The 22,906-nt window shown below is 40.4% G+C and overlaps 1 protein-coding gene across 1 annotated transcript; it reads left to right on the forward strand.

The window, feature by feature from the left end:
* NUP37 (nucleoporin 37) lies at positions 1 to 22,651 on the forward strand. The gene is made up of 10 exons (XM_035127026.3): positions 1 to 67; positions 2,734 to 2,940; positions 3,681 to 3,805; positions 5,295 to 5,367; positions 7,828 to 7,922; positions 18,074 to 18,164; positions 18,974 to 19,155; positions 19,344 to 19,394; positions 20,418 to 20,511; positions 22,296 to 22,651. The coding sequence occupies exons 2-10, from the start codon at positions 2,785 to 2,787 to the stop codon at positions 22,407 to 22,409; spliced, it is 981 nt and encodes a 326-aa protein (XP_034982917.2). The 5' UTR covers positions 1 to 67; positions 2,734 to 2,784; the 3' UTR covers positions 22,410 to 22,651.
* Positions 22,652 to 22,906: the final 255 nt, after the last annotated feature.

The raw sequence follows: 22,906 nt of genomic DNA on the forward strand, positions 1-22,906 counted from the left end.
GTCGCGGTTGGGGGCAGATACCGGAAGTGCTGAATTCTTCGCGGGAGCGTGCGGCTCAGAGAATGAGGTGCGGAAATTTGGAATTGTTTTTTTTAAAATGGTGGGAGATCTTATGAATATTATGCTGGATCAGGGCGGGTGGGGGGTGTCTTGCGGTTTAACGGCTGCTTCCAGTCTCTGAGGGATGGGAGGGTGGAGATTTGCGGAGGTTGCATCGCCTCAGTCTTCAGGGCAGGGGAGAGGGTAGATTTAATTTTTTAACATTGAAGCTCAACGCTGTGCTGTGCGAGGAATACCTCATGTAGAGAGAAACATCGTTCTTAGGGCCGGTTGAAGCGTCCAGGAAAATATGTAGCACGTTTCTGCCGGTGCTGGTGTTTCACCCCTAGGAAATGCTGGATGGGAACGACGCGTTGCTCAAAATACAGCAGCGGCAACAATGGAAGCCGTTTTGTTTTGATATGAACTAATAGGCTGGCTCTCCTTTCTATTTTGTATCAAAGCTTGCTGGCATGGAATGTTTATGCACACTTGGGAAGAACCACTTGATAAGCAACTTTCAAATATTGCAGCCAGCCTTGATTTTCCTAAAAGCCTTGCACTGCCACCTCACTCTGGATAATGTACAACAGCCTTCCCCAGCCTGATGCCCTTCAGTTGCTTTGGGCTACAAAGCCCATCAGCCCCAATCAGTATGGTTAGGAAACGATGGTTCAAGCAGCAACTAGAAAGTGCCAGTTTGGGGCTGGGAGAGGCTGTTGTACAGGCTGCTTCTAATTCTCTCAAAATTGGCATGAGCAGTCAAACCTGAACAATTATTTTTGAGGGACAGAAGAAGAGTTGTTGTGAAGTAACAGCTATATTGCAACAGGAAAAACTACATGCAAAAAGACCCACTTCAAATAATGAACAGTAGTAACCTGTTGTGAAAAAATGAAAGCATTGGCGCTAAAAAAATTTTTTTTAAAGAATCATAGGTAAAGGGACCCCTGATCATTAGGTCCAGTCGTGACCGACTCTGGGGTTGTGGCGCTCATCTATCTTTCTAAATGAACGTGAGAGAAATGTTTTGATTATCTGCAAATCCCAAGGTGGAATTGTTTCATTTTCTTATACATAATATCCTGCCTTTTTTTTCATCATGGAACTCAAGGTGGTGTACATGTGGTTTTCAGGCGGTCACCCATCTAAGGTACTGATCAGATCCCACCCAGCTTATCTACAGCTCATGTAGACCACCACCACTGTGCTTTATGCCTTGATTCTAAAGGGTGTTTAAACATTAGGACCATCTATTTCTATGAATATTCCTTCAAAGTAAAAAACCTTTAGGGGAAAAGATAAGATCTTCATATGCCTGAGGAATAGCAACATTTATATATAACTTGATGGTACAAAACATAAACACAGTGATCCAAAAGAATTATTTTCCCATTATGGTGCTGTTCTATTTCCTTTGCAGCACAAGAAGATATATATTCAGAAGTGAAGCCTAGTCTACACAATTGCTTGTTTTCCTGTTCCTCTCCTTCTCTTTTCCCATCTATATCTATTCTATTAAACTATATATATATACTGGGCATGTGGGTTACTATCCACTTTTCTCTGAAACCGCTTCACCGATTCCATTCAAATTTGAACACAACGTCCAAAGCGAATGTCCGAAGGCTCTTATAAGGTTTTCAAAGACAGATGCCACACCTCCGCCAGGTGAAACCCCCCAAAAACCCTTTTCCAGAATGTACCACTCAGCCAAAAGTGCATGCTGGGAAAAGAACCAGGTTGCAAACCAGCGCCCTCTAGCGGCAGCTACACTGGTACTGCACCTGTAGAACCTTCCCTCTCAACAGCACCTCGGCTGCTGTTTACATACTAGGCCGAAGCCTTTACAGACTAGGCTGAATGGAGGTACTGACTTGCCTGGGTTGGGGGGGAGGGATTGGTCAGGACATGGTGGGATCAGTCACAGGGATGACCCGGGGGTGGGGGGAAGATGGGGCATGATACGTCATGGGACGGGACAGGTTGGGGGGAATCACAGGGAGAAGCAGGGGGTGGCGGGAGGAGGGGGCAGGATACGTCATGGATCTACACAGGGTGGTGGCAGTCACAGGAATTAGCCACAGCAACGCGTGGCAGGGCCAGCTAGTATATAATAAATATATTACTTCAGATGAGGAATTAATAGATAGGTAGATATAAAATTACACTCTCCTTACTATTTCATGTTGTCTGTCGGACTATTTGTATGCTTTATTTAATTCAATTCTTAAAGCTTGTCGGCTGCCCAAGGAGCATGTTTGACAGGTGGAGTAAAAGTGCCTTAACTAAAAAATAGCAGAATGAGGCGGACTTTTTAGACCTCAGGTGAAGGATAATGCTGCTATGTGCAAAAGACCTCGCATATGTTATAAAAAACCAAAGCTAGTATATCAAAAAGTAAAGGTTTACGCCCAGTGCACTCTTTGCTATGCTGGGGTTGTTGTTTTTTACTTGTGCAAAGACAAAGTTCAAAACTTTACTCATTGTCCAGTCTACTACTTCTGAATTATATTGCATTATCTTCCTGTGTGTGTAGACCTTATCTATCTTCCATTTATTTCAATGCAACTTCCAAGTCTCAAACTGCAATTGGTTACTTGAGCAAAAGTGTTATTGACACAGTGGAACTTGGCTCTGAGTAAAAGCAGATAACTAACAGCCCAATTGTATTCATGTGCATTTACAATTCAGTTCCTTCTCCACCTGAGGAGCCTACTGTTGACTTGAATCCATTTACTGAAGATGAAGCAGGAGAATTCCCGAAGTGCATCCTATACTGTGGAGTGTGAAGATTACGTGCATGTGGTGGAATTCAACCCATTTGAGAGTGGCACTGCAGAATCACTCATTGCATATGGTGGCAATAATTATGTCGTTATTGGGACCTGCAGGTTCCAGGTTAGTATGCTTTGTGGATCTGAAGCTTATTAAGAAGGCATTGTAACTTGAAAACAAATGCGGCTATTAGTTTTGAGAAGCTGAAAATGTGAATGATGCACTGGGTAAGAAAAGAAGTTCTATGTATAAGTGCGCACAATAATTTTGTAACCATTGGTTGTCATCTTTTTGTCTTTATTGCCAAAGATACCTAAGGTGGCATATCGCATTTAAAAGGCACAATCTTTTTTTAAAAAAAGATTTTTTTAAAGAAGCATTTATTTATTTGCTTGTTTGGTTGTTTATTTAACAATATATATTTGCAATGCAGTTTATATTTGATTAGAATTGATTTCTTTCTGGGGGAAAGCCCTTCATAAAGCATTCCATAGATAGCACTCACTAGTTTGGAATACTGACAGGAAAAACATGAGGGGAGCTGGGGGAACCAGCATGGCTTCTTTAGGATTCCTCACATGAATACATGGGGATATAATGGTATTGCTGTAACCCAATCCTATGCATGTCTGCTCAGAGGTGTGTCCCTATGAGTCTGATATACCTTACCCCCAGGTAATTATATAGAAATGCATGATCTTTCTCATGAGAGGAAGTGCACAAAGAATCTGCAATCCCATGTAGCCAGGCCCCAAATAAATAATTCAGGGCCCATGTTGTTTGTCAAGTCTATCATATCACAAAATATTTGAGATGGACGGTGTTTTATTACTTGCTCACAAGTGCATTGCATGTATCTGTAGGATGAGGATACAGAAGTGGAAGGAATTCAGTATAAAACGCTAAGAGTTTTTCATCATGGGATTAGAGTTGATGTCATTGCATGGAGTCCAGAAACTAGACTTGATGCTTTATCTCCCCAGATACGGTAATGTATCTAGCTTAAATGTAAACTTTCTTGGTCATTTTTTATTGTGCTAATAACATATCTACAGTTGTACCTTGGTTTTCAAACAGCTTAGCTCTTGAACGTTTTAGCTCCCACCGCAAACCTGGAAGTGACTGCTCCAGTTTGTGAATTACTTTTGGAAGCCAAATGTCCAACGGGGCTTCCACAGCTTCCGATTGGCTGCAGGAGCTTCCTGCAACACAACCAATCAGAAGCCACGCTTTGGTTTCTGAATGTTTTGGAAGTTGTACAGACTTCCTGAACAGATTCTGTTCGACTTCCAAGGTACGACTGTACTCAGAAGCAAGTCTCATTGAGTTATATGCAGCTTACTTCAAGGTAGGTGTGTGTAGAACTGCAGCCTTAGACAACTCATCCTGGAAAGTCAGTTATGAATGAGATGGATAAACCTCTGTGTTTAAAAACAAATGCTACTGTATATATAAAATAAACTCTGTGTTCAACAAAAAAAAATGTGTGCAGGAACAGGGAATGAAACAATGTGGTGATCTGTCATACAAGCAGTACTGGAGTTTCTTTTGTGAAGCAATGCCCATTCCCTGAGAGTCTTAAAGAAATTTGTCCAGATAAGTATTAGCATTAATCTGTAGCAACAATACTGGTGTGGAGTGGGGGAACTTTGCCAAAGTACCTTTTGTTAAACCAAGTTTTAACAAGTTTTTGTAAGCAGCCTAATTCGTCACATGCAATAATTTGCCAGTACAGAGGGACAGAAGCAATTGGTCCCCTTATGCTATTCTGTGTGCACAGCCAACCCAGAAATACAGAGCCACGTCTGCTATGTGAACAGCACTTTCTCCTGTAGCTATCCAAGGCAGAAGAAAACTGTTCATGTGTTCCATGTGGTGCTGCATTGTGCAGCAGGGTCTGAGAGCCCTGGTCACCAGGGTAAATTGTCCTTTGCTTATTTCCTCTGAGGCAACTCAGACTTTGGTAAGGTGTCATAGCAGTTTTTGCCTTTTCAGTTTTTGCCTGTACTATTTTATGTTAAATCTGATTAAGTTACAATATTAGGCTGAAGGAACTTGAGTAACTGAAACTTGAGTAGTTGAAAGTGTTGAATGATATTTAATTATTTGATTAGCACTGCTAGCATAATCGGCATTGACTCAGATCCCTCCTAGGGTTTTCTTCCTGCTATCTTCTTATTTTCATAAATGTTTGGCTATGAGCTACAAGTTACATAAATGCTATTGATTAGCTCCACACATCAATACATATAACATACTAACATACAAAATCAGGAACGGTATTATTTTCTTTAATTGCGAGTAATTCCTGCCTGGCTGTGATCTAATGTATATGTTCAGAGAAATATGGCAGCTTAATTATTTTTCATTTTATAATGAATGCAAATTTACTTCGAGAAATCCATCTTTAATAACATTGCCAACTATATTTCACTTGTATGGAATGACTGAATGTATTGCTTGTCTAATTACCTTAGATTTTGTACTGCAGCTGCTGATAAGAAATTAAGGTTATTCACCTCAGATCTCCAAGAAAATAATGGATATAAGGTGAGAAGGAGAAACAAATTATAATGATAAATGCTATTTTGTGTTCTTTATTTAACATGCCAACTTTTTAAAAGTAAATATTATTGGAGTGGTATTTATGAAGTTACATAAATGTTGTAAACCTTGAATCATTTGTTTTAACACTTTTAAAATCAGTGTGTTCTTGCAGAACAAAACCATTGTATACTTCTTAAGGCAAAATTTTAATAACATGGATAAATGTTCTTTAATTGCCTAGTAATTGTTCAGTCTAAAATAGATACAAATAGGAACATGAAGGTAGAGCAATATGGCATGCTAAGGAAGAAGAATACCAGAAATATGCAGAGTGGTGCCTGCATAATTTATGGAAATAATATGCAGGGAACTGTTTTACAAGAAGAAATTAAAATCTTGTGTCTGATAAATATTCCTATTGAAGCAGCTACTATTTTATAATTAAATATCACTTTAATCCATGATTAAGAATCACTCTCTTGAATAATATTTATCCTTCTTCAAAACAGCCTCCCATACATATCCAAATAATGTTGAGATTCTACAAGTCATAGTTGTGATAGTTTTAAAACTACAATTTACACTATTGTGATTAAGGTGGTTTATTAACACTCCCAGATTGAGCTGATAGTTCAAGCTGCCAGAAAGTCTGTACTGGTGCTAGACTTTATATATTAACACTCTGATTTATAACTAATGTCAGTGGAGCTTCTTTGATGAATGATGTTAATCATGTATGTAAACTGTTTGCAAGATTGTTTTTACTATATAATTGATGTGAGCAATGCTTATTACAGCTTGATCAGACAAGAAATAGGTTTCCATAGGTCCTTGTATAGTAAAATAAACAGTAGTTTGAATGTCAATTGATTAAACGTATAATTGTTTGAATTGGTAACATGCTGAGACTTGCAAGACTAAATACAAAAATGTATAATGATTATTCCGAAAACACTACAAATTATGAGATGATGCTGGTTTTGAATGCCAGTTCTGTAGTATTCCTTCATTTACATTGTTGTCCAGTAGAACTATTTTAGGTGTATGGTTAAAGAAAATGATTGTGTCATCTTATGCTCAATATTAATACTTTGCTACCCACTTTGTAGACAAAATGGCTAATATGCAGCCGAACATGGCCCAGTTAGTTTAAAAACACCAAGGTAGCAGATGTTCAGTCTTGCCCTGGTTCTTCTCTTTCTCTGTTTCTGGATCACTGTTAACCTCTCCCACCAATGGAGAGGCTACAGTCGCAGCTTGTCTGCGAGTTGTTTCAACATGTTCATGTTGAAAGCCAGCTTGAAGAAGCTGGAACCTTTGTCTGCTGGTAGTGGTAATGGAGGAATAAAGTGCCAATTGGCCGTAAAAATATGACTATTTGGCCCTAATTTGAAAGATTGTATCTGGATGAATACTTCTCTAACTAGCTATTTCCCTATTACTAACTTTCCTTCCTAGAAACAACTGGATTTCATTAGTATTCAGACCCCATCAATATAGCTTTTAGATTGTATGAATTTGTCATCCATGGCCACAAGGTCAAACTTTGCTTAGAAATCAGCACGGTCAGTTACACCTTTGTTGTTCTCAATTATTTTTTCTGCAGCCTTTTTGATTATGAAGTACTAATTATACAGCTGTGGGGTCTGCAATGCTTTCTTTGAGCAAATTGTCCAGGAGCATTCTGGCCACACATAGAACCAGAGCAAGAACCCTCATGGGCACCTTTCTCTGAAGCTGAAGAAGAGTGTCTCCCACACTCTCACCAAGGCAGTTGTGCAGGGAGTTCAGCAAATGGGAGGCTATGGGATACAAGAGAAGTGCCTCTATGAAGGCGAGAGGGTGGGCATTTCAGTTCTCCAAAAGGGAGCAGAGCCCAGGAGAGGTGGATGGGAGGCAGGGGCTCAAAAACCTCAGCTCCAACCCTTGTTGGAGCAAATTGCTCACTAAGAGCTCTCCTTGGTGTTGCAATAATTGATCTGCCTTCCCCCTTTATCCTTGGGACCATAATGGGACAATGGTCATCATCCTGTCATGCCCTTTTCTGTGGCATCCTATAAAAGGTCTGCTTTGCTCCAACCCCACTTTTAGTGAGTGTCTGAGGTTGCTAGGTGAGGTTTTGTGCAGGTATGGTGCTAGGTTCCATTGATATGCTCATTTCACGAGGCTGCAGTTAGTGGCTGTTTGGCTGTTAAGCTGTCCTGTTTTGAACTAGCTATCTCCTAAAACAGACTTTTACTTATTGGCTTTATCTGTTTTCCACACACAATCTAGATAGTTATTGTATGCTGCAATGCTCTAAATTGCTTGGGTCCAACACAAGCCATTTCTTTTGTCCCCTGTATCCTACCCTGACAGATAATAATTAAGATCTTCACTTTACATTTGCTTGCTTGTACCAGTTGTTCTTTAACTTCCTGTGTTTATTTTATAACAAAAAATATTTCTGCTTTCTATCAACAGACTTTGGAGGGCCACACAGATTACATTAATGATGTGGTATTTTCACCTAAAGAAGGTCAGGAAATTGCAAGTGTGAGTGATGACCATACTTGCAGGTATGTCTTCTTCTAAACACGTGAATTTAACTCTCTCTACATATTTTTAATTAAAACTAGAGCATTGATCACTGAAGCAATTCTCTAAGTATTAACTATGTAATTTCTAAAAGGGTTGATATTTCATGCAGTGCAGTTTTTCAGAAGATTGCATATAAAACTGACTAAACTTATTTTATTCCTGTGTATTACTTTAAAAAATACTGTGTGCTTGTACTTCCCTGCTAATTACTTATGAAAAATACTGGCTCACTTTGCTAAATATGTAAAGGAAAAACTTGTAATTGCAGGATTTCAAGCCTTTTTATGGAGGTTTTTCTAAAATAATAATTCATAGAATACATGCAGATCCTGCTTTACTGATGCAATGCATTCTCTGGAAATCGTTTATTAGGTGAGCGTTTGCATAAAAAGTCCACAATTGCCATTGTTTCCTTTGGAAACATTTCTCATAAGAATTTCTCAGGCGGAATTTGTCCACTGTCTTTCCCCCTCTCCATGATTTCTTCCTGAAATGGCTGCTGACAACCAGGGAAAAAACAAAAAATCCAAGCAAGTAAGGAAGCTGACTGCTGGAATAAGTGAACCTGCGGAGAATATAGCAAAGTTTGGGCATAAGTCTTTAAGTGCAGTTAAGTGAATTTTCATATAGCAAGCATGTGGAGAGCGAGATCTGCATGTATAATAAAATATTTGTTGAGAGGAGGGGGACTTGGAAGTTTAAACAGTTTTATTAATCAAATAATTTACTACTCACTTGTTCTTGTGTCCTTCCAGCATTTTTTTCCTGCACACACACACACAGGCCTTTTACTTTAACTCATAGGATGATGTCCAACATTGTACGAGCAAGCTTCTGCTTGTGCAATGGGACTTACCTTCTTGTCCCTCTCCCCAAATCTGCTCCAGAGTGTCTCCCAATATGGGACTGCAGGGACTGTGTAAAGAGGGAGGGAAAGCCCCATTCACTCACTAGTGGAAGTGTGTTCTACAAGCAAGTGGCCACAGTTGATTTTCACTCATCCTGTGAAACTAGATTTTTAAGTATAGTGATGTTTACAACAATTACATAGGTTGCAAACTCTCTCCCTCAATGAGGGGTCTGCTCTACAAAGCCTGAAGCAATGTATTTGGTTAGTACTGCTGTCTAGTAGTTGCTGAGCATGAGTATATATTCCCCATCACTCGTTGTAGCACTTTCCTCCAAGTCATAATTTCCATGTGGTAGGAAAATGTTGTAGTTCTAGTACTTTCCTGCATAACTGCTGCTTTTTGTTCAGGATTTATTTTTATTTTTTTGCCACTCCCCATTTTTCTTTGCTGGCCTATTTGTTATTTGGACAGTTAGGATGGATGCATGCTGTAAGAACTGAAAGAAGAGCTATACCCAAGGGTATTCTAGGCCGCTTCCCCTCCTTTGCTCCTCTCATCACAGCCTCTGCCAAAACATGTTGTTCTGGGAGTCATCCTGCACATTCAAAAACCGTTTCAGCCCTTTGGCAGTGGTTGTGCAGTGTTTTTTGTCTTTTATTCTCAGCGGGCTTCCCTTCCTCCACCCCCCTTTACCCCTCATTTTGCAGTACTTCAGCAATAAGACCAGGCTAAATTATTTTTCAAAATAGCTTGAGAGCTTAAGAAATGTAGCTTGCCTTATCCTAAAATTTGCTCAGGCTATATAAACACATGGAGTGTACCAGCTGTTTTGGCAGTGTGATGTTGAGAGGCCAAGATACTGCCCCAGTGTTGATAGGAATGTTAACTTTAGAATTGGAATGCTAGTTTTGTTTGCAAATAGAGCATTTAACATTTTAGTTGTATGTTTTTAATAGAAAAGTAATTACCGTATTTAACTTTTACCCATGGTAGAAAAATCACCCAGAATATAAAAACACTTTGTTTTCCAATTGTAAATAAATCTTTTTTTCTCTTTCTAAAGACATGAACTTACAGTACAATGTTCACCAATTTAGCTGTTATGTACTGTAATGCTTTACTAGGGAATATTTGGACTTGGATTAAAGATTGTGACATAAGGAGAATATTTGCTGATCCTTGGATTCTAGGGTTTCTTCCCACTTTTTGTTGTATTAAAATGTGTCATACAGATGTGATCCATTCCCCCCTCCCCCGTTTAGCACTTAATCATTACAAAGAACCAAACAATATGCAAGTTTGTGACTTGCTACAGTATCTAGGCATCTCACAAAGAGAATAACTTTCTGAAACAAAAGTATTACCTGATCCCTTATAACTTAGTTATTAGCATTAATCATATTATATGCTCACTTTGCATAATTGTTCTGCTGTGAAACACTTCGCAACAAATGCCAAGTATTTTCTGCTTGTCATTTTTTATTACTGTTCCTAGGACAGGCCTATCGCTAGACTGTAAATTCTTTAGAAATGAAATCATTGTCTTTAAAAAAAGAAAAGAAAAGAGGTCATAGAAATTTTAAGGTCACTGTAGAGAATCAAGTTCACAGTGTGGTGTAGTGGTTAAGAGCGGTAGACTCCTAATCTGGGGAACCGGGTTCGTGTCTCTGCTCCTCCACATGCAGCTGCTGGGTGACCTTGGGCTAGTCACACTTCTCTGAAGTCTCTCAGCCCCACCCACCTCACAGGGTGTCTATTGTGGGGGAGGAGGGGAAAGGAGATTGTTAGCTGCTTTGAGACTCCTTTCGGTAGTGATAAAGCGGGATATCAAATCCAAACTCCTCCTCTTCTTCTTCTTCTTGTAGTATGAGATAAGGATAAGAGTACTTTCAGTATTTTTTCACATGTGGCTTTTCACTCGCCTCCCATAGATTACGTATTGGTTCTTCACTTTTCTTTTGACGCTTGCTGTATGTAGGTTAAAACAATATAGCAGCCTTGCAAAAAACAAAAAACAATTACTATCCTGGAAAAAGTTTTATTTGCCCACCTGTGCAAAAAATACTGATACTTTCCAGGTATTCTTGGACTGCAACTCTAAAGTCCGAGTTAGCCCAATGGTCAGGGATAATGGGAGTTATAGACCAACAATATCTGGATGGCACTAGATTGGGAAATTTTGGTCTAAGGAGTGGGTTTCTTGCATCATTAGTGGCCACTGCCAGTGGGAGGAGCTGCAGGCTGTCCAGCTACCTGTGTGAGGAGAATCTCTGTCTCTGGGTCAGAAAACATTTGGCACTACCTGGCCCTGGTTGCTAAGATCCCTCCTCTTCAGAGAGGGGGGAATTTGCAGGCGGGACCCACTCTACGCTGCGAGCAGGGGGGCGTGTCCGCTCCCTGCTCCACCTTTACCTGCCGCACTCAGGGCTGGCCAATAGGACCAGCTGGGGGCGGGGCTACCGGGTTTTAAAAGAGCGCGGCAGACTCCAGATCGCCCCTTTTCGCCCCTGCACCTCATCGGATCTCCCGCCCACCCTCCCTTTAGGTTTCCCCTTAGGGTGTTCGCTTTGACCTTGCTATGGACTTCGGTTGGTCGCCTTGGTTGCCCAAGGGGCCTGGTAGGAGTTTTTTTAGCTAATTGGCTAATTGGCACCGGCCTCTTGGTTTTTTTGCCTGCCTCGTAGCAATTCGTCACAAGTTCTTCAGTATTTGGCGGTAGGCATTGGAATATGGAGTTGTCTGGTGTGTTCGAGGACTGGTTGTGGCCATCATCCAACCCTCCTCTTATAGGGGTATCCCCTTAAGGGATCCGGCGGTCGTGGATCCCGTCCTACGCACTGCTGGTGGCTAGGGCCATGGCACGACCCCCGGTGGCACCAGGGGGAGCTTTCAGTTGTATTTGCATCAACAGGCTCCTCCCTTGGGGTGTTAACCTGACATGACCCCCCCGCCGAGCGGGGTGGAGTCACGCTTGCTAGCGAGTCCAATGCCTAAGCCAATACCTCTCACTTGCTTTAACCAATAAAGTTGTGGCCTCATTCTACCCATTAACTCTAATACCATGTGTCACTGTGTCTTTATTTATCGCGGGGGGCGGGTCCTCGAACCGCAAATAACACATTTCCAAGGGGTTTATTTCTGTTTCAGACCTTTTAAAGAGCAGCAGGCAGCTAAGGACTAGGGAGAAGACCTTTTGTACCTGTCAGTGAACTCCCAGAGAGTCCTGAGGTCAGATCAGGTTACAGGGATCCCCAGCCCCTCCTCTCCTCCACCACCTCTTCCAGCCGGGATAGTCGCGAGTTGTCCAATGGGGAGGAAGGAGGGATGGTCAGAAGGGTGGAGAGAGAGCTGGGAGATGGTAGCAAAGAGCCCTTGCACTCCCTGCAACAGGAGATTTCAGAAGAGGGGACGTTGCTTCCCTCACCCGGTCTGCGCAGAAGTGTCAAGCGCAAAGAGGGTAGGAGGTGCTTGGGGGTCTCCAAGTTCTTATGCTGGGGGAGGAGCAGGAAGGGGGCACTCCTAGATTCTGGAAGTGACTGAGATGGACGTGTTTTAGTTAGCTCTGCACTGTATATAGTATGCACAATAAACCTGTAAAAAGCCAGGTTGGAGTTCAGCGTCGTTACTCGTGAGTAACCACCTCACGCCCATTACAGTAGCCCTAGCACTTAATCAACACTGTGGTTTGGGGTTTTTTATGTAAGCTTTTGTGTGTGTTGATTTTATCTTGGTTGCCATGGAGAACAGATATAATAGCTATTTTGTGGGCTGACAAGCTGAAAAAATTGCCCCTGCTTTTAAAAGCTTCCCTGTCTGGCCATCTGGAGGCCAAATCTTACTTGCCGCAGGCAAGCAAGTGAGTGGCTATATACAAGTTGGTGAGAGAATTGCCAGTTACTTCTTCAGCACTTGAATAGTCAGTGCCTTGCGTTGTGAAGTGTGCAGTTTAAATGCAAACTTGCAGTTCTCCCATGCAACCCTGACACCCCTTTATAAGGTTCCTTTTGACATGGAGACCTGAATGCACTCCAGAATTTTGCATTCCCAGGGTTAACAAGGACAGCCAAGATAAAGAAAAGATACAGTTTATTGTAGCAAAAATGGAATTAGCATATTCATTGAAGATGTTAAACAGACTCTGTGAATAGCGCTCTAGCCATAGGCTACATTGAAAAGAGTTTAAAATTACTACAATAGTTCTAAATATTTAAAATGGTTAAAAAGACATCACTTTTAAAAGTATGCATGAAAATACATAGAAAAGCTAGGATGTAGTAAAATTGATCAGAGAAACAGAATGGGAAAGATGTTGCCTGGAGCAAAAAGAAGAGAAGCTTGTCTGAATAGAGAGATGAGATGAATGATGACTAGAACAACTTGCTCTAGAAAGAGAACAGGTGAAGAAGGAGGTTTGAACTGTGATTTTGTGAGGCTTTGGGAAAGGTTTTAGGGTCACAATAGGAAGAAAGCAAGTGAGGGACTTTGGGGCAATGCCTGAGAGTATAAGTTCTGTTTTTGCAGTGGGTGGCTATGGGCAGTGAGTAACGGAGAATACGAAATTTTGGGGTGAGACACCCAAAGCATAGCAAGGGAAGGAAGAGGAGGTTTCCCAAGAAACAGGGATTTGATAAGTGAAGGGGAGAGAGCGTAAGAGTTTGGGCATATGATAGACTGGCCTGTGAATCAGGGGGTGGGGCGGAGTAGTACCTTTCCTTATTTCAGTGGTGCTGGAATTGAGTACGGTAGAGGAGATGGTACGCAACAGAAAGGGGATGAGAAAAAGAAATGGGTGGGGAGAGTAAACAGGAGACCTATGGAGGAAAATGAGTTCTCTTTGGTATCCAAAGTGATAAGCGAGGATGGCAGAGATTTACAGTAAAGGAGACAGCAATCAGTGGATCTAGCAGGTGATACAACTCATCTTTCTTGACTGTGCCCTTCCTAAGTTACTCTCCAGGCCAGAACAGTACTTCTGTGAAACAAAGCCTGGGATCAAGAGAGGCTCATCTGTGCATGTACATGGACATTTTTCTCTGGCAGCTCTTGGGATGATATTTTAGATGACACACACACACCCCAGTCTTCAAGGGGATGCTGTTCAGAGGGCAGCTGCTGTAATCGATCGGGGGGACAACATGTTTGTGGAGAACACATTGGGTTGTATCCAACAAAGTTATACTCTGAGTAGTTAACCATGCCCATTTATTTCAGTGGGGGCTATTCTGAGTAGGGCTAGTGTTGGAAGTAGCCCTTTATGTGGTGCTTTGGCTCCAGGCCAATATAAAATATGATAGGGAAATTCCAAATGTATTAACTTAGAAAAGGAGCCTCTTGAAATCACTGGGAATTACTTTCATAGATAGGCAATATTAACCACAGGAAGGACTGACATTCTAAAACCTGTACTTAAGTTTTCTTCCCAGGTTAGTAATAATTTAGCAGTTTTCAAATAGAGCTTTCCAAATATGCATTACATGTGCCTCTGAATCAAGCCATCTCCCAAACGCAGTCAGAATGCCTGCAAAGAAACATCTGTTAAGGATGGTCCATATAATATGAATTATGACTTCTTTTGATTTAACAAGAAGGGAGGAAGGAGGGATTGTCGTCATAATTTGTGGTTGCCTGGAAATCTGAACCAAACACTATTAAGAAAGTATATTCCAGTTTATAAAAATTCTCCAAAACTAAAACTTGGATGTGCATGAAAATGTTGACTAAATGCCTGAACTTAAACGTTCTATTTGCATAGTTTTATGCTTCCTTTGGTACAAACCTCTGCCCAGTATTTTTATTTTTATTACTGCATTGATTTTTCTTAATAATTTGTTCTTTCTTTTCCCCATGGATTCCGGTGCCTTTCAAGGATTGAACAATTGTTTTCAGTGTTGCCTGCCTCTTATCAGTCTGCCTTCCATCAAGAGCTTTATGCTTTAAATCAGGAATCCCCAAACTTCGGCCCTCCAGATGTTTTGGACTACAATTCCCATCATCCCTGACCACTGGTCCTCTTAGCTAGGGATCATGGGAGTTGTAGGCCAAAACATCTGGAGGGCCGCAGTTTGGGGATGCCTGCTTTAGATGGACTGTAGAGGGGGAAACCCAGGAGAGCAAATTATCATTTTTATTGTTAAGCATGTGCAGTCCTATTTGCTCCTGATCTGAATTTTACCTGTTTTTTGTGCAGTTAAAATGGAGAAAATGACAGGATGTTTCATTATTAACAAACATGCCATATCTCAACTTTCAACTAGCTTAATTTATTCAAAATTAAGTGCTGCTTGAATACATGACAGAAAATATACATATGAAAGATTTATTTTTAGTTTATTTATTTATAAAATATTTATATACTGCTGTATCATAAAAATGTATCACAGCTGTTGGCAACAGTATAAACACATAAAACCAGACAATCGTATGAAGTTAAAAACAAGAGCAAAAAGACACAAATATCAATAGTCCATTGTGGGGTGTCCTCTTAATTGCCTGCATAGACCTGGTGGCATAGAAAAGATTTTAGCAAGGGTTTAAAAGCTGGCGCATCACTGGCACTATCTTGTCCACATCCTCAGGCCTCATCAACCGGAAATGATCCCACAACACCAGGCTCAATGTTGCATTGGAGTCCGCCTCAGTTTATACTGTCTCAGTTGTTGTTGTTGTTGTTGTTTATTTGTGAACTCTTTGTGACCCCATGGAACAGAGCACACCAGGCACTCCTGTCTTCCACTGGCTCCTGCAGTTTGGTCAAACTCACGTTAGTAGCTTCGAGAACACTGTCCAACCACCTCGTCCTCTGTTGTCCCCTTTTCCTTGGTCTCGGTAGCAGCATCTGAATCACAGCGGAGCCAAGCAACTTTATCCCCAAAGTGTTTAACCATCCAGTTACAGCTAGTTACCATGTGTCCCAGAGGTCTGCCCCCCTGGTCAGGCGCAACCAACCTCTGGACCACGTGGAACAGCTCCGCCAAACGGCTTCCCAAGGATGCAGTGGAGGCAACAAAGTAGGATCTTTTTGCTGCCCTCATCACCACATGGAAGGCCCAGTTGTGAGCCTGAACACATGGTCAGGTGGCTCCAACTTTTGGTCCACCCCTCTCCCACCTGGCAGGGCTTTGCATCCCCTTTGGATTTCCCCTCTTCCTTTGGGTTGAACTTTCTGAGACCAACTACCAAGGAATTCATAGTGGAACTGTGGTTCAATGTGGAACTTCCCAGTTCTTCAGCTCATACTCTGTCAGCTTTCATGTGACTGCGCATGCATTTGTTTGGTATATATGTGCTTTTCTTCTTTTCTGGCATGGAGATCTGGCCATCTACAAAATGTGTAGTACCTGAAGGGGGCTCTAATAGGACTATATTGTAGTTGGGGCAGTGGTAAAGGTTGTTGGACATATTTTGCTCTCGGAGGATGTTCTGTTACTGAACATGATCTTTATACATCCACAAAACATAAAGCAGATACAGGCCTGACACTAAAGCATAAATCAGAAAAATATTGCTGCCTGCACCTCAACTCGTTTGCCTTTGGGGAAGGGACATGATGTTCCCTGGCCAAAATGATTCACCATCTTGAATTGTACTACGCTCCTTCCCTACATAGTAAACACATGCAGAAAGTGTTGATTTGACTTGGAAAGACCTACAAGGCAAAACCTCTGGCAGCAGAAGAAAGGGCTTTGTCTGTAAATTACCTAATCAAGTAGATATTCTTTGTTTTCACAAAATGTGGAGTTTTTAAAAATAAGGATGCTGATCTTTCCAAATTTGGAGGCCCTAGGATTTTTGCAGGGAAAACAAATATTTGATCTGTTGAGGTTTGGCACAGAAAGGCTCGCACTGTTAATTAATTGTATTTATTTTATTTCACATCTATTTTGTCTAGACTTGACAAGACATTTTACTAAAGAGTATGTTCCGATGCTAATATAAACTTTTCACAGCCCTGGTGAGAAGTGAACTCAAAAGATCTCTAAGCAAAACTTAACTTATAAAATATTTTGCTATTTGGTATCTTTTAACAGAAGGTTAAATGGAACATTTTCACTTATACATTTATGAACAAGAATACTTAACACCATGATAAAATCACGCAATTAAGTCAAGTGATATTTTTATATGTTGAATGTGGGAGGATAATCCAATTGGTCATGGTTCTATTTTTTCCTGTAATCCAAGTTATTGTATTAAAAAAAAGATTATAGTTAAGGCATACTTTGCAACCACCCCACAGTAGCCTCCCCTGATCAGGAGCATGGCTGTGCTTGCTAGGGCTGATGGAAGTTGTAGCCGAAATTTTTTGGAAGTCATCAGTTTGCAGAAGACAGCCTTCTTTGAACAGCTTCCTGTTGCATAAATATGTGAATTGAAGAGCCTGCAAATGCGAGGGAGATAAATGGTAAGGCATCTGCCTACAGTGTCTTCTGTTTTACATTGGGGAGCACACCCACCCCACCTCCATTTGGGAAAGTGAAACAAAGAGGTTATAAGCTCTTTATAACCTGCAGATGTATAAAACACTGCAGAAGAAATAGGAAGAAAAGGGTACATTATAGGGTTATTCAAAGACTGCCCTTGACATATTTAGCAGGCCACTTTGCAAAGTGTTACTGAAGCCACCTCCAAGTTTTAACAGAAATCTTACAAAGGAAATGCTTAAAAAGGAAAAGGACATGTAATCTTCCTGCTACCCCTCCCTCAGTTCCATAGCCTTTATTAACTAGAGTATTTGGTGTGTTGGTTTGGAAATTGGAAATCTCGAAATTGTGGACACTGTATAGATTAATCTTTTTGACTGAAGTATGGGTTGTAGTTTATTATTATCCCTTTGTTATATAGTGATGTACTTTACTGTAAAGTTCATTTATAGATTTATTGTAGCATTTTTATTGTTGGATTGTTTTCACATTTGGTTGTCTTGATGCTGTATTTGTTCATGTCTGATGTGAACCCCTTGAACTTCCTTCTGAGGGCAACAAAAGAGAGTTACAAATAGGTGGCATGATCTCTGTCTTAGAGAAATAATTAATACTTCCTGTGTAGTTTCCCCCCCTAAAATCTCTCCTATAGGATACCCACCACCTCTCCATATATGTTTTCTCCATCTATATAATTTAAATGCTAATTGGCTAGCATATCCTGTCTTCTGCCAACTGAATTTAAGATCAAAAACAGCACAGTTCTTCCCTGTTGTAACAACTTTAATGAGGTGGTTGTTCTAAACTGGGCGTGGTATGAAACCTTTTTTACAACGCGACTGTTCTCTGGTTTTTTAGGATCTGGGACCTGGAAGGAAACTTGACCACTGACTTTGTTCTACGTTCTCCTGGAGTGAGTGTGGGCTGGCATCCTGAAGATGCATTCAAGGTCAGTATGCTGCAGGCAATTTTTCCTTGGTGAAGCACCTTTGATTTAGTTAGTGATAGGTCACAAAACTGAAGCTTGTCTGAATTCGATTGTTTTTTGAACAATCTAAAATGCCATCTCCAAAGCCAACAAGAGATAACTCATTCCTATCCCCCAGCAACATGAAAGTATTCACAGACTTGCGAATCAGCATCTTTCAAGCACTGCAGCAGGCTGAGGGCTGTGTCATGGCACAACAGAATGAACTGAGTTGTCCTGGTACCCGATCCTACAAAAGAAGTCCAAGCTCTCCAGATAGTGAAATCCACCCATGAGTTCTTCAAAATAAAAGATTTGAAGTAGGGCAGGGGTTCATGATCTTTGTATGGAGACATTACTTGTGGTCACCACTGATCTTCCCCAAAGGTGGTCTGGCATATACTGTGGAGGGGCTTATTCCAGACTTTGGGGGAAGTTGGAATGCCTGAAAGCACAGGGCAAAATTAGAGATCAACCTGGCCTATCCGTCCCCAAGTTCAAGACTGGGGAGAGCGGGCACGTCTTCATCCTACACTTCAGATATATCTGGATAGTACGAAGGCATGGAGCAAGCCAAAGATGTGACCTCTTGTTTTGGGAAAAGGTGGGTCAGTCATTTACTTGAGTCCCTAAAAGGACAGTGTGAACAAGATGGGGTTTGTAAAATATAAATCCCTTAGCTGATATTGTAATATTTCTTACAGGGATTCAGGTTTATTTAGGTTTGGGAAGTAAAAAATTAAGGTTTACTGTTCAAAAGTTATTGTAACCTCATTTTACTTTTCTTTTAGTTAATGGTCGCAGAGAAGAACGGAACAATACGATTCTATGATCTTGTCACCCATCAAGCTATTTTGTCTCTCACAACTGATCAAACACCACTGATGTCAGCAAACTGGTGTTTAAAAAATAATTTTAAAGTTGGAGCAGTTGCTGGAAATGACTGGTTTATCTGGGACATTACTCGATCTAGGTATTTTTATCAAAAGCTCTGCTCTTTTTTCTATTTGCATAACCTATTCTTAAACTTTTACATTCCTATAAACATAGGAGGTAACTATGTCAAAGATGCATGTCCAATTCCTTTTCTGGGGTTTTTATAACTGTCCCATAAACTGAAGTGTGGGTATCACTTAGAAATTGTTCTGTTTTCTTTTACAGTTATCCTTTGGATAAGAGACCTGTCCATGCAGATAGAGCTAGATTATTCAGGTATTTTGTCCTAAACTGCATCTGCTGAAGTGGGCTCTACCCTATGAATTTTTTATTAGGGATTGTTTGGTTTTGTCGTACATGTACTATTTACTTTTCGGAAATACTATGCAGCTTCTCTTTTTGTAGGTATACCATGCAATATTTGCTGTGGTCTATTAGTCTGTTGAAGAATAAGACTGTAATAAGATAAAAAAATTCCTTCCAGTAGCACCTTAAAGGTCAAGGGACCCCTGACCATTAGGTCCAGTCGTGACCGACTCTGGGGTGGCGGCGCTCATCTCGCGTTATTGGCCGAGGGAGCGAAGAAGTGTGCATGCACACGAAAGCTCATACCAATAACAAACTTAGTTGGTCTCTAAGGTGCTACTGGAAGGAATTTTTTAAATTTTGTTTCGACTCTGGCAGACCAACATGGCTACCTACCTGTAACTGTAACAAGAGATCAAATAAGTAAAGGGAGAACTGCGACACAACTTAAAAATATTTTTAACAAGACCATTGCCTTCTAAACCTTTATTTAAACATTTGGGGGGGGGAGGGGGGAGAAGAGACCTTGAGGTAATAGGTAATAGTAAAAACCCTAATTGAGAAGCAGCTTATACCAACCAAGTAAAAATGAGGTGGGGAGGGTGAGAAAATTATTTTTAAACAAGCAATATACTTTTGCTTTTCTCCATATATATCTGATAGTGCTACAGATCGATTTGATTTCTCACTTTGTGAGACAGAAATACATATAAAGTATTTACTGCCTGCATGATTGGTTGTAGGTAACGTTTATACTTATAAATGCAGGAAAAAAGATGTTTGCGTATACACGTGTAAAATACATATATACACATTCTCTCTTACCCGGAATCACCCAGTCAAATTTAAACATTCTCTTGAGTCTCAAGTGCTTTACTCTCATTGAAATTATTAGATTCAAGGGTGCTAACTTTGACTGTATTACAACATGTGTATTTGGTATACTCTAATATTTTTTCTAAGAACATTTGTGGTTTGGGCTTTTGTATATAGGTGGTCCCGAGTCAATGAAAACTTGTTTGCCACAACCGGATATCCAGGCAAAATGACCAGCCAGCTTCTAGTCCATCATTTGGGACATCCTCAGGTAAAGTTCATGCAAATATAACATGCAGAATATCATTCTTACCTTCCCCCGCATAAAAATATAAAATGGGCTCTTTCTAAGAACTTAGCACGATTGCAAGGCAGATAAGACACAGTCCAATGTGGAGGTTTTTGTTCTTTCGTCTTGTGTCTCAAAATGAATATAAGTGGACTCAGTGTACTTTGAAACAACCTTATCAGAACATCTTTAGGAACACTGTCTACAACTGTAGTGTCCAGAATAAAGGGGATGAAAAGCTCATAGGCTGTGATCCAATGAGCTACTTTAGATGTGATCAAGGGTTTAGGCATGCCGAAATGATTTTTTTTTACTTTCTCCTTTTAAACAGCAAACCCACCTGCCATATTGCAAGCTGTTTTTGTTTGTGTTTTAAATTGCCTCAGTTTCAAAAACAATTTGCCGGATTGCATGGAGGCTGCTGTTCAAGAAGGCACATCAAAACGAAATCTGGATTCCATTGGCTTTACATTGTAAAAGGCAATTAGAAGTTTTGTGACACTGTGATTGACTCTTTTTGAAATGATACCTCCACTCCTGAGGCTTCATCTAATTTCTGTTGTCTGTACAAGTTAAACTGTCTGTAAAACTTAACTTTAGAGGAGAATGTCCATGAATATACTATACTGTACGGGAAAAAACTTTTTTAATTGTCTGAATATTTGCACTCAAGTCCCCAACTTTCTGTCTGGGACAGGAGTGCAAGGATGAAGGGACTCATGTACACATGTGTGTATTGCACATCATATGTTACATACACATGGCTGAGCATGCATAAAGGCAGTTCTAATGTCCTGTTTGCAGGACTTCAAGCAGGCAAATTTTGAACCAGTTACTGAAATCAATGAGATGATAGCTTGCGAAGAGCGAAATATGTGCAATGTTTAACTGAATTTAAGGCAGGTAGTATAGGTTCTTATTTTATTATTTTTAAATGTCTATTATTTAATAACACCTTTGAATTGATTAGTTTACATCATAATCACTCATCAATGGCACTAAAAGACCAGCAGGTAAAAGGAGCAGATTCCAGATTAAAAAGCAAAACCTGGGGGGTATAAAAAAGCTCTGCATCCAGTACTGAAAAGATAACAAAGGGTGTGTCCAGGCAAGCCACGCCTTTGTTTTCGTTTTCTAATCCATGGTTTGCACATTAGGGTTTGCACATTATTACATTATTGGTTCAGGATGCTTCAGAGAGCCACCTTGCACCTGGACAAGCCCAGCTTCTGTCCAAAGCAGCCTGCTTTAACCTGAGATTTGCCTGAATCCAATATACATCCTAACACAGACTATAAACTTGAAGAGTGAGTGGGTCTTGGTAGTTCTTGGGTAAGAAATTTGAAATATTTCCATCTTCGCTTGAGCTGACACAACAGACTTTTATGAAGTGGGAGTAACAGGACCAGACTGAAGCAGTTGCTTCAGATTGCAGGTTCTATAGATGCAGTGCCAGGCTTATAGCAAGAAATTTGAAGGGGGGCTTCCAATTTATTTAAAAGGGCTTGGGGCTGGAGACATTTCCAGTGGCTTTTGGCTCTTATAACCCTTTCTTTAAGTCATCCTTTTCTGGCTTCTTGCTGCAAGTTTACAAGCAAGTTCCCCTGAGATAAATGAAAACAATTTGGAAGGCAAATGCAGGAGGTGATTGCCGGGTCATAGCATTGCAGCTGAAGAGTTCTTTAGAAATGATTTTAAAATTTATGTCTTGTTGCGCTCTAGATGTAAGATATCTAATCTCCCTCTCTCTCCCTCTCTCTTTCCAGCCCATTCTTATCGGTTCTGCACCTGTAGGATCTGGCTTAACATGGCATAGAACACTTCCATTATGTGCAGTGGGTGGAGATCATAAACTTTTTTTCTGGATGACAGAAATGTAACCATTTATATAAAATCTGGGATTTTAACGTGAAGATATTCATTAAATTTAACATATTTTATATCGCTGTTTACTTGCCAAATGATACAGATATACCAAATGACTGCATACAAGGAACGAAGAATCTTTGCTGTACTTTTTCTTTTTCAAGGCTACAGATGCAACCAGCTCCATCAAAGCAGGTTTTGTTTTGTTTTGTTTGTCGGGGAAGGGAGTTTGTAATAAAATATTATTGTCTCTCGAGCAAGATGCATTGTTGCTTCACCTTGAAGACAGGCTAGCTAAAATATTAAAATTAAAGTTATGCATTTGGTCTTGGTGGGGACGGTATACCTAGAACCTTCCGTGCAAATCTTGTAGAAATACAAGGAAACGTCTTCTTGTTCAGTTCTCATTTATTTAGTAGGGTGCACATGAGAAACATTCCAGATGCATGTGTCTATATTAAAGTACTATTAACTTAGCACATAATATGGTTATAATTCAGATATTTATATT

Source organism: Zootoca vivipara, chromosome 9 (genome assembly GCF_965207765.1).
Source record: "Zootoca vivipara chromosome 9, rZooViv2.hap1.1, whole genome shotgun sequence".
NCBI classification, from domain to species: Eukaryota; Metazoa; Chordata; class Lepidosauria; order Squamata; family Lacertidae; genus Zootoca; species Zootoca vivipara.

Excerpts from the sequence above, each read along its gene's own strand:
- NUP37 (XM_035127026.3), top strand. The coding sequence starts at position 2,785 with ATGAAGCAGGAGAATTCCCGAAGTGCATCCTATACTGTGGAGTGTGAA. Across the intron at positions 5,368-7,827 it reads AAGAAAATAATGGATATAAG|ACTTTGGAGGGCCACACAGA; the intron begins GTGAGAAGGAGA and ends TTCTATCAACAG. Across the intron at positions 20,512-22,295 it reads ATCATTTGGGACATCCTCAG|CCCATTCTTATCGGTTCTGC; the intron begins GTAAAGTTCATG and ends CTCTCTTTCCAG.